The sequence below is a fragment of the Macrosteles quadrilineatus genome, unplaced genomic scaffold, assembly GCF_028750875.1.
Source record: "Macrosteles quadrilineatus isolate MER2022 unplaced genomic scaffold, UCM_ALF_1.0 Scaffold_8__2_contigs__length_117827958, whole genome shotgun sequence".
Lineage (NCBI taxonomy): Eukaryota > Metazoa > Arthropoda > Insecta > Hemiptera > Cicadellidae > Macrosteles > Macrosteles quadrilineatus.
The window spans coordinates 94,324,246-94,340,701 of NW_026542601.1; the positions used below are offsets into that span (position 1 = coordinate 94,324,246).

General features: G+C 36.8%; 1 protein-coding gene across 3 annotated transcripts in view; it reads right to left on the reverse strand.

Annotated features, from left to right (window-relative positions):
* LOC128999613 (F-box/WD repeat-containing protein 5) overlaps positions 1-16,456 on the reverse strand; it is a 32,081-nt gene that overhangs the window by 12,977 nt on the left and 2,648 nt on the right. For all 3 annotated transcript variants that reach the window (XM_054426198.1, XM_054426199.1, XM_054426196.1), the window contains exons 3-6: positions 12,953-13,110; positions 9,353-9,530; positions 8,687-8,835; positions 7,770-8,044 (exon numbers count right to left, since the gene is read on the reverse strand). In XM_054426198.1, coding sequence (XP_054282173.1) covers positions 7,770-8,044; positions 8,687-8,835; positions 9,353-9,530; positions 12,953-13,110 — 760 coding nt within the window. The remainder of the gene's footprint in view (positions 1-7,769; positions 8,045-8,686; positions 8,836-9,352; positions 9,531-12,952; positions 13,111-16,456) is intronic.

Below are 16,456 nucleotides of genomic sequence, written 5' to 3' on the forward strand. Positions count from 1 at the left end.
ATCTTAGGCCAATAATATTTTTGTTTAACACGGTGATAGGTTTTGTAACAACCAAGATGGCCAGCTGTTGGTAGATCATGACACTCGACCAATACTGTTTTCCGCAGTTCCTTAGGAATTACCAATTTCCACGCATCTTCCTCGCTATCACACTTATCATTATTTGGGAGGAATTTCCATAACCGTTGGTTGTCAGTTCGCCAGACCGGGTAACGTTCTGGACTAGAATTTACTAGACCAATCATTTTTAGGTACCATTTATCTTCTATATTGTTCGGGATTACTAAGCCACAACTTTTAGGGGTTTCAACTGATGGGTTGGATGTTCGGGACAATAAATCTGGAACCACATTTTCTTTTCCCTTACGGTGAACTATCTTGAAGTCGAAAGCTTGTAGGCGCAAAGCCCACCGTGCAAGTCTTCCTTGAGGTTCTTTTAGGTTATGTAGCCAGAGTAACGAGTAGTGGTCCGTTATGACAGTAAAAGTTGTACCTTCCACATAGGCTCTGAATTTTTCCACCGCCCACACAACTGCTAGGCACTCTCTCTCGGTAGCAGAGAATTTTTGTTCATTTTTCGATAAGGCTCGACTAGCATAAGCGATCACTGTCTCCCCTTCTGGTAATTCTTGGCTTAAAACAGCGCCTAATCCAAACCCACTAGCATCACACGAAATGAGGAAAGGTTTGTCAAAATCTGGACAGCTCAAAATAGGGGCCTTAACTAAGCATCCTCTTATATCCCTAAAAGCAGACTGGGCCTCAGCGGTCCATTTGAATGGAACTTTCTTCCGTAGAAGGCTTGTTAAAGGATGTATTCTGGTTGCGAAATCAGGTATAAACCTACGGTACCAACTGGCCGTCCCGCAAAACTGTCTGACTTCCTTCTGATTCCGTGGTATCGGGATGTCCAATATTGCTTTTACCTTATCTGGATCTACCTTAAGACCACCCTGGTCAACAATATAGCCTAAATACTTAAGTTCAGGGCGACATAACACACACTTGTCCCGATTCAGGGTAAGTTTAGCTTCTTTAAGTCTTTTGAAAATATTCTCCAATACTTGTAGATGAAGTTCGAATGTTGGCGTTACCGCAATAATGTCGTCTAAGTAGACGAATACATAAGGTTCTAATGCTGGGCCTAAAATATTATCAATAAATCGTTGCCAGGTGGCAGGCGCATTATGGAGACCGAATGGCATTGTGTTGAATTGAAACAAACCTCTTCCTGGGATAGTAAAAGCGGTTTTATCTTTACTAGTTTCTTCAAGTGGGATTTGCCAATACGCATGTTTTATATCGAGAGAGCTTAGATATTTTGCATCTCTCAGACGGTCTAAGATGGTAGTTACTCTGGGTAGTGGGTAAGCGTCTCTTCTGGTAACCTCGTTGACCTTCCGGAAATCCACTATAAATCGTTTTGAACCGTCAGGCTTGTCCAGGAGGATCACGGGACTCGACCAAGCGCTCATGGAGGGTTCAACCACCCCTAACTCAAGCATTCTATCTAGTTCTTCGTTGATAAGTTTTTGTCTGGCCGGAGAAACGGCATAATACCTTTGTTTAATTGGTTTTGCATCACCAGTATCGATCACATGGGTGACCAGATCAGTGCGGCCTAACACCTTTTTGTTGTCTCCTAAATATTTTTCAACTAAATTCTGCAAAATTTCAGTTTGGTTTTTAGATAAGTACTCCTTAGGTTGAAGACCTTCTTTAACTTCCATGGAATTTAATTTTGGAGCGAATTCCCAGGTTTTCTCTGCCATATTAGTGACTAGTTGCATCCTTTCCCAGAAGTCTATGCCTAGGATCAAGCCTTGTGGTAAAGTGGGTACTACTATCACGGCAATTTCTCGTGTTCTCCCTTCTAAGGTTATCGGGATGATTATCTTCCCCTTAATTAAATGTTGTTTACCATCAGCTGTCTCAACAACCTTGGACGAAAATTCTTTTAATTTGGCAGGGAATCGGTCTAATATCCATAAACCTTGGTTTCCTAACACAGTGCTCGAGGCACCGGAATCTAGAAGTGCTTTAATTGATTTCCCGAATATCCTGACATCCAAGTAAGGCCTAGGATCATTTTCACTGGAGGTGATGACATAGCTAATTTTCAGAATTTTATTAATTTCCTGGGAGTCAGCAATTTCATTACCGGCCCCCAAGCTTATGCGTTTTTTTGGACTAGTAGGATTGCACCGAGGACATTCTGGCTTCCGAATATTTGGTGTTCCACAAGAATAGCAAAATTTCCCTCTCTCCTTCCTGCATTCTGAAAATCTGTGGCCCTCTCTTGAACAATTCCAGCATTTTATCGTTGGGTGTGATTCTCCGGTAGTCTGTTTATTTTGTAAGGCTGATAATTTCTTGGTGTCTGTAGTCTTCCAATCTGATTTGTATCTTGAGTGTCCTTTGTAAGCTAGGTCAGGTTCTAAGGCTTTAGAGCGTTGTGACTGAGATTGATAACTTGCTCGTAGTTTTCCTAACTCTGCTTTCCTTCCCATATCTCGAAGTTCTTCCAGGTTTCTGATGTTGAACATGCACAATTTTTCTTGAAGGTAAGGGTTTAGGTTTTTAATCATTTGCTGCAACTTTAGTACCTCTGGTTGTTTCTCTGACAATCTCCCATAAAGCCCCTCCATCGCTGCAAGATACATGTCTATGGATTCATTTTCCCCTTGATTCCGACTCATTATCTCTTGAAGTAGCATGTAATCATAGTCAGGACTCTGAAACACAATCTTCATTTCGGTGCATAGAGCATGCCAGGAGTCAATTCTTGAGATTGTTGAACGGTACCATATCAATGCCGACCCGGAAAACAAATCTACCGCAGATTCAAATAAATCCTCCTCACTCAACCCACGAGCTCTTCTAAGTTCCTCTACTCTTTCTAGAAACGCACCTACGCTCTGACCTGATTCATTGTCAAACTTTAACCCCCATTTAAATACAGGTACTGTCTTGGATAAACGTGCTGGTTTGTCCTTGAGATGTTTTTCTTGACTGTTCTGAAAGTTGGATCTACCTAAGGGCTTAGTTTCACTACGATTCTCCAGTTCTTCAGTTTTTGTATTATCTGTAGTTTTTAAGTCACCACACATTGGGGTAGCAATTTCATCTGGTTTATTCTCCGGACCGGGCACTTGTTTCATGGGATCTGAAGGGCCTTGGCCTTCTGTGTTTGGTTTCGTTGTTTTGTTTGACAATTCATCGACAAATTCCTTAATATCCTTCAGTAGCTCTTCTTTCCTAGAGGTTTCTTCTTTGTTGTCTTCGCTGTCTTCATCGATAGGAATCCTGCTGACTCGTTGTAGAAGATGACTAAGTCGAGTTGAAATTCTAAGATATTCTGCTTCGTTTGGTAGGTCTTCATAGTACGCCTTAACTAAAGATTTCAAGTCTGAAAACTTATCTTCACAGCAATCCAGTTCATTTTCTGTTACCAAACTCGCAACCACTTTTTCTTCAATGGGAGTACCAGCATTAAGGGCGTGTGTGAGTCGCTTACGCAATTCATTTGCATCCCCATCACCTGAGATACCTCTTATCTTCAGTTCATAGGAAACCTCCTCCTTACGTAACCTATATGCGTTAATTTTATCCATTCTTAGGCCTAATCAATAATAAGCCAAACATGCACAAGAGATCCTTAAATTCAAGTATCCTTAAAAATATTGCCAATAGGCCTTAAAATATGCAGTAGAAAATATCCAAGATCAATATTCTCCTACAGAAGGTTCAATAGTCCAAAGGGCCCCACGTTCTGGACGCCAATTTGTAACCTCCCAAAGGGAGTTACATGAATTGCCAAGTCAGTCGGTTTGGGTCGAGGGTGTTGCCTAATTGTATTTTCAGTCTTGTATTCAGTTCACCTTGTAGTCACAGGGCGCCACCTCATTTGCCTTAGGGTAGGGGGGAGTTCCATTAATGAGGAAAGGGAATTCCTAGCGGGTTGGACGGTTGCCTGGTATTTAGGTGACCGAAAGGTGAGCCTGATTACGAAAGACGCGAATACGACAAAAGAACAAGTTTTACGTGACCAAAATGAACACACCTTACAATCTAAAATTACTAAAATGTACCCTAACCTCAAGATCTAGAGGTAACTGTGAGCGTAAAAACCTAAAATTCTGTTAGGCCTACCTAGGTGTGTGGATACTGATCCATGTTATCAAGGGGAAATGCATGACTTAAAACTAGAATGGGAATCAATAATTCAATACAAATACAAGTTACAAAATACAAGTTTACTAGAGAAAAATTCAACTATTGACAATACAAGGAATTGAAATGTGGTTCAAAATTTACGAACTCAATTAATATCAGTACAAAAGGCAGAAACAATTCCTTAACCAAAAAAATATTCTCAAGTACCGAGTGGTTCAAAACATGGACAATAATAACAAGAAAAGACCCTTCAATGTAACAAGAAACAATTTACTAAATTTACTAATCTCAAATATTCGAAAACATGAAACAAATTTAAGTTGCTGAGTATTAAATCTCAAAAATATTGGAACATGAAACAAACGATTTAAATAAACACTGACAAGTTAACAAATTAGAATGTGGGATTTAAACAGGTTACTATTTACATACACTAGGCCTAACCAGAACCTAACACATTCCTACAGTAAATTAAATGATTAAATTTCAGACAATATTTTCATGAATTTAGGTGGCCACCTGGAATAAACACAATATAATACACAATGAAACAATGATACAAATAAATATAAATATTACGATGAATGTTGCTTAACCTACGTTGCTTCTTCAGAAACGGAGCGTCCAACCTAACCTAACCTAACACTCCACAAAACGGGCAGGGTGCACTCAGTCTTCTGTTCTGTTGATAATGGGACGGCTCAAATTGAAACAGAAAAGATTTTGCCTGCACACAGTAAGTTAACTTAGGCCTAGGACTTATCGTTTTCACATCCAGTCGAATCTCGGGCCCAGAGTCTCCATGGCGATAGGGTCGGATCGTCCAACGGTTGGTAGGGTAGACTTCAGTGGCCAGTTACAGTGACACTGCAGCGGCGATGAGGTCGTCAATAGGCAGATCTTGGAAGTCCAATAACGTCTCTGGTCCGTAACTGCTCTCTCTGATCCGTAACTGCTCTCTCTGATCCGTAACTGCTCCCTGTACAACCCAAAGGGAATAGAATGTTGCAATGGTAAGATATGTGGGTTTAAGTAGCACTAAATGTTTGTTCTATGAGGTCAACCACAGGAGTTCTAATAGTTCAGTCTTAGAATGGTTTAACACGATGCACTGCACTACCTAGGCCTAACTTCTGTGAACAGGCAATAGTTCAGTCACTCAAAAGGCAAAATTAGCCGGGTACCAAGGTTGGAGTGTCAATAATTATATTGTTCATTCACTCCGAAACGGAGATAGCGAAACAGTCTTGTAATTGCGCACTTCAATGGGGTGAGCAAGCTAGTAAGCATCTTGGTTAGGTTAGGCACTTTCAACTGAATTTTTACATCATAAATCAAAGAAATAGTAATAAATAACCATAAGATTGGCTAGAGCTAATTTATTTTACATTTTTTTTCTATTTTTTTTTTTCAAGTGTCCACAAAAGTTACGGTACTAGGCCTAAGCCAAATTCCAGCCCACAAAATTCAAAATTGAATTTAAAACTTCCTTTAAATCAAACATTTCTGTAATCCACTATCAAAATAACTATACCTGTAACCTATGGTTGTAATAAAATAACCTAAACTAATAAGGTCCAACCATGTGCTCAACTTGCCATGATTCTGCAGGCAACCATATCCTAAAACATCTTAGTTTAACACAAAAATCAATTTTTAATTTGACAGAAATTCAACAAAAATACTAAAACAGGACATTTATTTACATACAAAAAGTTTGTTAGGCCTTAACCTCACTACTTCGTCTTTGAATCCAAAATATGTTAAGATTGCGACATGTCAAAACCAAACTTGATAGTCAACGACTAGTCTCTTTTTTCCAACTATTCTTGCTTAAAACACATAATAAAGAATTTAACTAAGTTTATCCCTCTGTAGGAACACCAAACAAATACATAATTTGAAAGGCTAAGTATCAGAAATTTACAAAATTACACTTTAGGCTTGGACAAACTTTTCCCTGACATGTCCATTTTGGTTTTCTCGTGCCGAGTGTTTCGACAATTTCAATAATCAAAATGAATTGAACCTAAACACAAACGTTGACATTACACAGAAAGACAAAATACAATAAAAGGACAAATAATTTAACTAACTTAAATTCAGACTCACCCCGATCACATAAATCCCAGGCTAGGGTTCGGGGACAGTTGTTGAGAATCTTGGAGGACAAGAAAAGGATGAAGTATCATGGCCGTCGTCTCAGAGAAGAAGGACGAAAGGATTCACTTCCAAAACCAAGGAACAAGGGGGGGGGGAAACTGAGTCCAGTTGGTGTAGATCCGGAGTCAACTCTTCTTTTATTTTGGGTATTTTTTTTGGTCTCAAACGGCAGGCAGCATAGCGCGCTTATGCAGCTTATAAACATAGCTGAGTTGATCAGTCTCAGCATTGTTGAGAGGATTGAATAAAAAGGAGAATCCACTTCGGAACGTTACAATACATACTCAGCATGCGAGCAAAAACTTACTGGCCGAAGCGTATCAGCTGTCAAAGGCAATAGAACTAAAAAGAACAAGCAGCCCTAACTCGCTCTTGTTATTCACTCGCCTGCCACCTGCCTAGACCTATATGGAAGACAGCTCCACTGCAAATTAATCATAAGTAGTATTTTAATATTAATAGTTAAATCATCAGGTGAACCAAATAGTAGTTATGAAATAGTTTAAGTAGTTAGTGAAATAGTTTTAGTTAAGGGTTGCCGGGAGAAACCAGGGGTTTTAGGATGTAGTTTTACAATTTAATATGTCGGTTTCTTCTTAATAGGAACCGGCATTCAGCTTGTTGAAACAATGTCACAAATTCACATGGTTCTAAATGGTTCAATTATTCTCTGCTGTCAATCCGTAATTTATTTATTACGGTAATTTATTCCCAAATTACTTTACTTCAATCAAGGTTTCATATCCCACAGTTAGTTAATTAATTAGTTATTCATGTCAACGCAATTCTTACATTTTCAGGTAGTGGTTTAGTTATTAGATTTTCATGTTATAAAATTAGTAAATCAAAATCACAGCGCATCAAAAGCTGGCTCAGGGTGTTTATGGCAATGTACACAATCAACCTCAGGGTAAAATCTTTCCTTTAAAATAGAGACAATTACAGCCCTTTTCTAATTCCTCAACCTTTTAGATAATTCATTATATATTTCCATGTCCCAGCCCTCGCCTATTCATACCACTCTTCCATTATTCCACAGGCACACCCCACCAGTTTCAATCAGTAACAACCAGTCACAAACTCCATCAATTGTTACAAATTGGCACAATCGCCACACTACAATGGGAAAAGTTTATTTGTGGTGAGTAGTAGTTACTAATGAACTCGTAGACAATTAAAAAATTAGGTGAAGAAAACTAGAAGGATGTACACAATGATGCCTTTAATGTAATTGAAAACTTTAATGGCGCAGTAAATACCACTAAATAACCACTATCCACTAGCAGTAAATTTTCTCACCTCCTTTTACAATGCTTCATCTCAGCGAAGAAGATATGTAAAACAATGATTATTTTTCTGCCAAACGACTGCAACATCTAAATTTCCATTGGTACAATGCTGTTATTTTTTTAAGTAGGCACAGTTCTAACCTGTGGGGATCACTAGATGGGGCATCCTCAACAAGTGTGTTGCACCGGAAGGAGGCGGACCTGCGGTTAAGCTCTCGGTGGGAGAGGGGGTTGCCCCGCTCCTGGGGGGTAGGGAGAGGGGGGCTCCCAGCAGTGCTACCACTACCCTCACCCTCTGGCTGAGGGTCCTCACTGGTGAGACAGTTGGCAACCATGATGGCCCTGATTGAGGAGGCGTTGGTGTTGTAAAACCGAAACAGCTGACTCAGAATGGGCGTGTGTTCAGACGCCGTCTCCTGTTGTGAACAAATATTTACATAGTTGTGAGTCATATAAAATTACGAGGATGTAACAAAAGATGTACACAAAATTGTACGAGGGTTCCGATGTTCCAGTTCGCAGCCAAGTGAAATAGTTCAAATCTGAAACCTGCACTATTTTTTATTTTTTTTATTTTCCTAACTTGGTACTATTTTAGCCGGTTCCAACCCCTATGTGAAGATTTATCTCCTTGTAGAAGCCAATAACAATATTGGGTTGAATCGGCACTCCAGCCAGTTTAGGATTGTGTTGTATAAATAAGTTTCTACGGGAAGAGGGTCAAATGATATTGAAATTCATTGCCAGTTGATATAGTAAAAAGTATATAGACATAAAAAGTTAGTAATAAAGTAAATACGGTGCTGATGTCAAAATCTAACTAACTTGCTTGGCTGCAACTATAGCTAGCTGTAACCTTAAGTTATGAAATTCTCTTACATAATAGGTTAAACAGTTTTTTTTTTATTATATAAATCATTGTTAACCTATATATGCTAAACACTTTCAAACCCCAACAATTTTAGAATTTTTACAATCCGTCCGTGTTTTTACAAGACGTCTGTAAAGATTTCACAGTAAAAACATAGCGAGAGATAAGACAACATTTCTTGTATGACCTGAGAAGCTTTGTTCAGCCAAAGTCCAGTAGTGCTGACCAGATGAGCCAGCCAGTACAGGTCCCCAGACAGCAGGTGTTGGTCACTGTACCATGTGCCGAATATGTCGTAGGGCTTGTTGACCACCCTGCATTGCAGTTGGAAGCCATCTGTAATGGAAGGATGTTTAGTTTCAAGGTTAGTATCTATTGACCTGAAATGTTCTTAGCTGTTTTTTTGAGGCTGGACCATCAGTAATAATAAGGGGTCTAGGTGAGACTGGCTAAGCCTTTGTTTCCAAGATTATCATCAAGTTTGACAACGGTTGACAGGGGATGCAACATGGATTTCCAATGCACTCAAGTGTACAAACAACTAAGTAGACGGTTCAAGAGTTTTAGAGGTGTTATTTATTAGGCCAGATTAGGTTTGTACCCGTACTCTAAATAACAATTAAGAATAGTATATTCCTAAAATGTGTTGCGATTTTTAGTTAGTCATGTTGCAATTCAAACCATTTTTTGCATGCTGCAGTTTTGTACGTGTATCTTGAATTTACCTGCTTTAAAATGGAAATTAGTGCAGGCACCGCAAAAATATTGGTAACGAGAACAGCGTTTCCTTACAAAAAGATGTTAAAAATGCCAATGGCAATGAAACACAAATAAAAATCTATCTGAGCATTACCTGTTAGTGAGAAGACAGCTATTTCTCCCGAGGTACTGTTAGGCGTGCCGAAGTGTACACCCGACACCAGAAGTAGTGTGTCGGACTGGTTGAACTGTGAGAACTGAGTGTACTTCCAGCTGAAGTTCTTCATGTCATGACTGTACCTCTCTGAAGCAGGGTAGTCAGAGTTCCAAACCTGTGAATTAGTACCACCATGATAAAGTAGCTGATCACTCTGATATTACTCTGACTTTATATGAACCTCATCTTATTTTGTGTGTATCAAATCAAATATTTAATTATTATTAAATCACAAACAAATAATTAATTTCAGCTTTTAATAAAGTGGTCCAAAATTGATTAGGCCTAACAAACATTTTTCCACAAACAATTAGTTTTATTTTATTTTGATGTTATTTAATAATAATGATTATATATATATATATATATATATATATATATATATATAAAACACAATAGATTTTTTCAGTTATAGTAATGAATTGGCTTACTTAAAAAAAATGCTTAAATAGAATAGACCCACCCCTACAATATAGTTTTACTTTTAACAATCATAGATTATAATTTGTGAGTCAAGGTAGCCTATGTGCACCTGCATGAAATTCTGTTAATAGTCAGTATTTAAATTTTGTGTTAAGCTTAAAAGTGTTAGGACCTATTTGAAAGAAACAAACATTGCAATGTGAGAAGAAAAACATATTTTTCCTTTAGGCCTACTGATAATGACATAATGGCATATTTATTCTGTATTTAAATAACATAGTAACGAGTACCGGCCGTACCTAGGTTTACTGCTAAAGGGAAGGTAATAAATTGGTTTTATAGTTAAATGTTAATAGTATAATCAATCTTTATTTACACGGTGGAAAAAAAGTACCGGGAAGGTTAAATATTTCGAAAAGTAATATACTGTAGGTAAAAATACCCCCGCCGCAGCAAACCTGCAGACTAAGCGAATTTCCATTTGACTGATTGGATTTACACTGAAATATCTACTTAAAAATATAACATTTATTCTTGATTTAAATAGAATTAGTTTAACAAGTATTTAGGTTTGCTGCATCAGGGAGGGTAAAACTGTTTTTTTTTAAATTTGAATAGTTTCGTAAGAAATAAAAACATTTTCCAAATTTGATCAAAATATGTTCACAAACAAGCAAACTACAACAGTTTACTTATTCTCCATAAGAATAACATGGGAATTTTAAATTTACAATTTTTTTGAATTTTCTCCGTAACAATTAGGCGCATAATAACGCTTCAATATACTAAGTTATTTGTTTTTTTAAGCTCTACAAAATGGTTTGGAAAGAAATTGCTAAATTTTATGTTTTTTGGGTCAAAAATGGGAAAAAACCTATTTTTACCCCATAAAACCCCCCGTAAACCCCCGTTCCTATGGTCCGATCATGCTGGATCGCGAACTCGTTTGAATAAACGTACGTTTACACGTTTGTACCAAATTTCATCAAAATCGGATCATTTTTGCTCGAGTTATCGTGCTGACGGACACATATATATATATATATATATCTAATATATAAAATTCTCGTGTCACAGTGTTTGTCTGCAAACTCCTCCGGAACGACTTCACCGATCGTTATGAAATTTGGTGTGTAAATTCTGTAGGTATGCGAATAGGAAGTAAACTATTTCCCGTTTCGAAATTCTTAAAAGGGCTCCGCCCCAGTGGCTCTGGAGTTTCCCATGTTAACCTTATGAGAAATGGAATTAATGAATCTTAACAGCTGTTTCAATTAAATAGCATTAAAGTTACAAGGATTACCAACAGGGTGCAGCACTATTATTTCTTTTACATTTATGACAACAGCTAATTTGCAACCAAAAGGTGAGTGAGCGTAGCGAACGAACTTCAACCTGGAGGCGAGTGAGCGTAGCGAACGACCTAACCTGAAGGCAAGTGAGCGCAGCGAACGAGCTCCAACCTAAAGGTGAGTGAGCGTAGCGAAAGAGCTCCAACCCAAAGGTGAGTGAGCGTAGCGAACGAACTTCAACCAGGACGTGATTGAGCGATGCGAACGAGATCATCTTGAAAATTAAACGTAACGGTACTTTCTTTCCATCGGTCTGTCTTAGGGGAAACCTATAACTTAGGCGATACGAAGTTCGCTGGGTCAGCTAGTATAAATATATAAATATATATATATATATATATGAATTTGAACGGATGGTGTTTTTGGCCTCTAGGGACCTCAAAACGAAAAAAAAAAATCGGTCCCGCGTCCAGGTCTTACCATGAGTACTACGGTAATAGCTTATTCCCTATATGGGAAATTCGCTAATATTCCCTATATGGGAAATTCGCTAAAAAGTAATCATTTATGACTCGGTTGTCCGTTTGAGTTCAGGTTTGCGGCATTGTATTTTACTAACAAAGACCTTTAAGTAATTTGATGTGCATATAAACCTATGCTTACATTTAATATTTTTTTCTGACTCCTAACGGGGCCGTTCCCCTGAAGAGGTAGGGCATCTTTGAATAATGTGATAAAATTATCTTTGCCCGGTAACTGTGCACGAAGTTATGAAGCTCTATCTGTATTACTATTTAAAATATTTAACCGTCCCAGGACTTTTTTCCACCTTGAATTATTAGTTCTATAAGCTATTTTTTTTAATCAAAACTGTGAGAGTTTGCCAGCTCGCAGGATGATGGGAGAGGGCTCAAATTAAAGTTCTTGGTCCCAGGGGGTTGGGAAAAATATCAAATTGTATTCAAATCTACCAGAAAATGGGAAATAATGAAAATTATCTTCCATTTCAAATGCATTGGGATTGATAAACGTCAGCTTTGTTTACATTAAACATGTGATTACAAAATGTATTAGGCCTATGATTTTTATTCTACGTTTAATTCCGTTGATAGTGTTTGAAGTTTGTTTACTAATCAACATTAATTTAGATAAATTCTGCTATTACTTAAGTGGTCCAAAATTTATTGATAAGGCCTAACTTACAATTTTCCACAAACAATTAAATAGGTACATTTTCTAAATTTGATCAAATTATATTTTATAAACAAGCAAACTACAAGAGTTTACTAAATCTCCATAAGAATAGGTAACACGGGAGTTTTAAATTTACAGTTTTTTTTTTTAATTTTCTCCTTAAAGATTAGGCGCATGATAACGCTTCAATATACTAAATCATTTGTTTTTTTTAGCTTTACAAGATGGTTTAGAAAGAAATTGCCAAATTTAAGTTTTTAGGGTTAAAATGGGAAATCTCATAAAACCCCTAATAAACTTCTGTTATAATACATTTAATACTTTTCATTGAAACGGCGTTCCCATTGTCCAATCATGCTAGTTCACAAACTCATTAAATAAATGTAAGTTTATACAAAATTTCTTAAAATTGGATCATTTTTGTTCGACAAAAAAGTTAATCGGTCCTGGGTCCAGGTCTTACCATGAGACCTACGATAATAGCTTATTCCCGGTGTGGGAAATTCGCTAAAAATAAGATTCATAATCAATATGAATTTAAATGAAAACCAATCTGCGCAAATCTATAGGTGCACATGACTAGATTTGCAATATTAATTCAAACGGTAAACATTTTTAAAACACTTACAATTATGAATCCGTCTTTGGATGACGTAGCAAACATTGTTCCATTGTGTGCAAAACTGACGTGCAATACTTGGTGAGCATGTTCCTTCAGCACTTCTGAGCACACCGTGGGTGTGTGATAGCACAGCCTCTTGTACTCTTCCTGCCAAGATGTCTTGCCTGTAAAGAATATAAATGGGAATGTCAGTTTTTTACTTTTTTTGTCCTATAAAACCATATTAAAAAGAAAAACTTTATATTCTAATTGGTTTTATTAAACCTATTCCTAATTTTTACTTACTTAGACCGGACACCATATGTAGTTGTAGTGTACCGGTACTTGAAAGGTTACATGAGTTAAGTTAGTAGTTAGTAGTTTAGTTTACAATTTCCTTAATGATTTCATCCTAGCAAATGAACCAATAACTGATCAAGTTAAGTCCAGGGAGTTCTCAGCAGTTCTCCTTCAGCTTCAATATTCAAGACTGTTAATTAACTAAGTCTTTCTTCAGAAGATCTGCTTCTAAAATAATTTATTGCCTTATTAAAGCATGAAAACGATCTTTCTGGTGAGCAGTTTGATATAAAAGTGAAAATTTAAAAACGTACGTTTTCATGTCCCTGGCCTTTTACTTCGTAGATACTGGATTTGTAGTTTATTATTATGTGTTTTAATATTTTTTTGGGACGGGGGCAGCATGTTACACACATTTATTTGGTTTTAAATAGGTTCTAGGTATTTTTTTCGTATTTTTAAAGTCTCGAAATTCACGACCATGACGTGTCCCTAGGGTACATTTTCCAACGTTCACGCTGTTTTTAGACTAATTATTCATGCCGAAATACATAAAGCCATATTTTTATGTCATCAATAGTTATTAAACTTACAAAAAAGGAGCATATTATAATTTTATTGTCATTGCAAACTGACTACCATGACAAAATAAGTCTGTCCCTCTATTTGGCGTCACGACCATTTGGGAAAAAATTTAAACTTTGGAGCACGACAGTGGCAAGCCTGGCGTCGATTGCGTCAGTTCGTTTTAGAGAATAGTTCAGGGTGTACGTCAAGTTTGTTGTGCCGGTCGTTTTGTGTTGAAAGAAGTAGTTGCAAGATTAATAAAGGTAAGTTTGTGTTTTTTGTAATATTGGTGTGTCCATGACCGTACGTAGTCATTTGATGAAGTAGACGTGGTGTAAATTTTTGTTGATATGATATTTCAATTGCTACATTAACCTAGAAGTCCACTTTGTATCCTCGAACATGAGATGCAGGGCTACCGCCAGAACAGAGCCAAATAACACTTAATGTCACTACCAAAGTTTCACGACCATCGCGGGTTTTTTCACGACCAATCCAGCCTTATGGATTATACTGTACTGTGTTTGGTAGTGACAATAACTTAAATATCATTGTAAATTGAACAGTTTAGTTTGAAAACGCATATTTTTATTATAACTGACAGTATAATTGAAGGATTTTTTTAGAAAGATTTAGATTATTCCAGACAATTCACGACCGTACCGCTTGTCCCTGACCATCACGTTTATGATTTCTATCATAAAAATTTCAAAAATTAAAATATCATCATATTTCAATGTTTTATACACAAAAGAAGCACACCTCTATAAAAACATAACGATTTTTTGGGTCTCAGGTAAGTTTTTTCGGAGTTATACAAACTAAAAAGATTGTATTGGCTTTTTAAAATTTTTTATTTTTTTCTAGAAAGACCAAATATACCAAAAGTTTAGTGAGCTGTTTATTGTATAATGGAAATAAAAGCAAATTAATTTGTAGCAAAACATAGTTATAAAAATAATATTAACTATATTTTTTATATTCAGTTTTATGTCCATGATGGTCGTGACAAAATTTCGTGTTTTTCCATCAAAGATGCTCTATTAATAAAAAATCACCAAAGATATTGCCTTACCATGGACATTTTATGAAACTTAAAATGTCAATGAAATAAAAAAAAGTTTCAAAAAACGGAACAAAAAATTTTAAAAGTGCTTTTCCTGAAAACGTACGTTTTTAATTTTCACTCATAAATGTGCTTGCAAAGATCCTTAATGCTATCTACATTTGGGAAAACCGATTGAAGATCTTCTCTAATTTCTTTCAAAGGCCTAGCGGAGTGATTTTGTTAGGTTTGGCTATTTGGCTTCAAGTTTGAGTTTAATCTCAGTTTTGGTTCTCATCTTAGCTATGGGGTTCTCTTTATTTTTCAAGGCTTGCCTTGTCACTTTCAATATAGGATTTAACCCTCCAGCCAACACTTAAAACCTCAATAGGCGCATGGGGTACAGTCGTACCCCATATTATATAGGCCTACCATATTATATAGCGAATTTCCCTATAGGGAAGTAGCCATTACCGTAAGTCTCATGGTGAGACCTAGGCTCGGGACCGATTTACTTTTTCATTCTGATGTCCCCAGAGGCAAAAAACACTGTGTGTGTCCTTGAACGCGATAACTTGAGTAATATTTGTACGATTTTGATAAAATTTGGTTTGAAGGTGTAAGGCAGGATAAACTTGAAAATGAGTTAGCAAACTAGTACGGCATGTTTGGAGCAGCATGGGAACGGGGTTTAACGGGGGGTTTTATGGGGTTAAAATGGGTTTTCTCATTTTTTACCCTTAAATCCAAAATTTATCAAATTTTATCCAGACATTTGATCCAGAAATTTTGACTAATGGTGAAACATACATTGTCAAACAGTCCTCGACATGTGAACTTGTAGGCAACTTGCTACTGGTACATGTTTTCATAGTTAGGCTATTAAAAAATCCATCTCCACGATAATAGCTTAAGTTCAATTATCAATTATCAATTAATTATCAATTATTTAAGATGGGGACGCCACTATGTGCGTATTTTAACCCAAATATGAGTGAAGGATGAGTGTAGGATGAGTGGCGCGATCTTGTAGTCTTGTTAGTGACTAAGGCCGACATGTTCCTTGGACACAGCTGTTAATTAATAGCCCATACAGCTAATGGCAACTAAGGGACCTACAGTTTTATAGTGGAATCCGAACCACATTTTTTCCTTGTAATTTACGAATTGGTCTAATTATCAGTATAGTACTGCGGATAGTCGTAGTAGTTAATCTCTATGTGGGAAATTCGCTAACAAGTAACAAGCAACATCTGTAGTAAACAGCCTAATACAAATATGAATACAGTAGAACTCCTCATATCCGGCCACCACGGGACCAAGTCCCTGACCGGATAACGATTTGGCCGGATAAACCAACCTACGGAAAATGACAATTCATACCTAATAATAATAGGTAATCAATATATGCAACCAAAAGTATCATTTAATTCTGTTCTGGGATCATTTTTAGAAAAATAAACATGTTTGTAAAAAGAAAAAAAGTTTTTGTAGGTTAAAGTCATTAAGTAATGAATGTACAAATATTATGATTCCAGGTAACAAAACCTATTAAATGGAGGTAAAAATGACAATAATTTGTATGTAAAGATCATTAGCACTAAAATGGTACATGCATT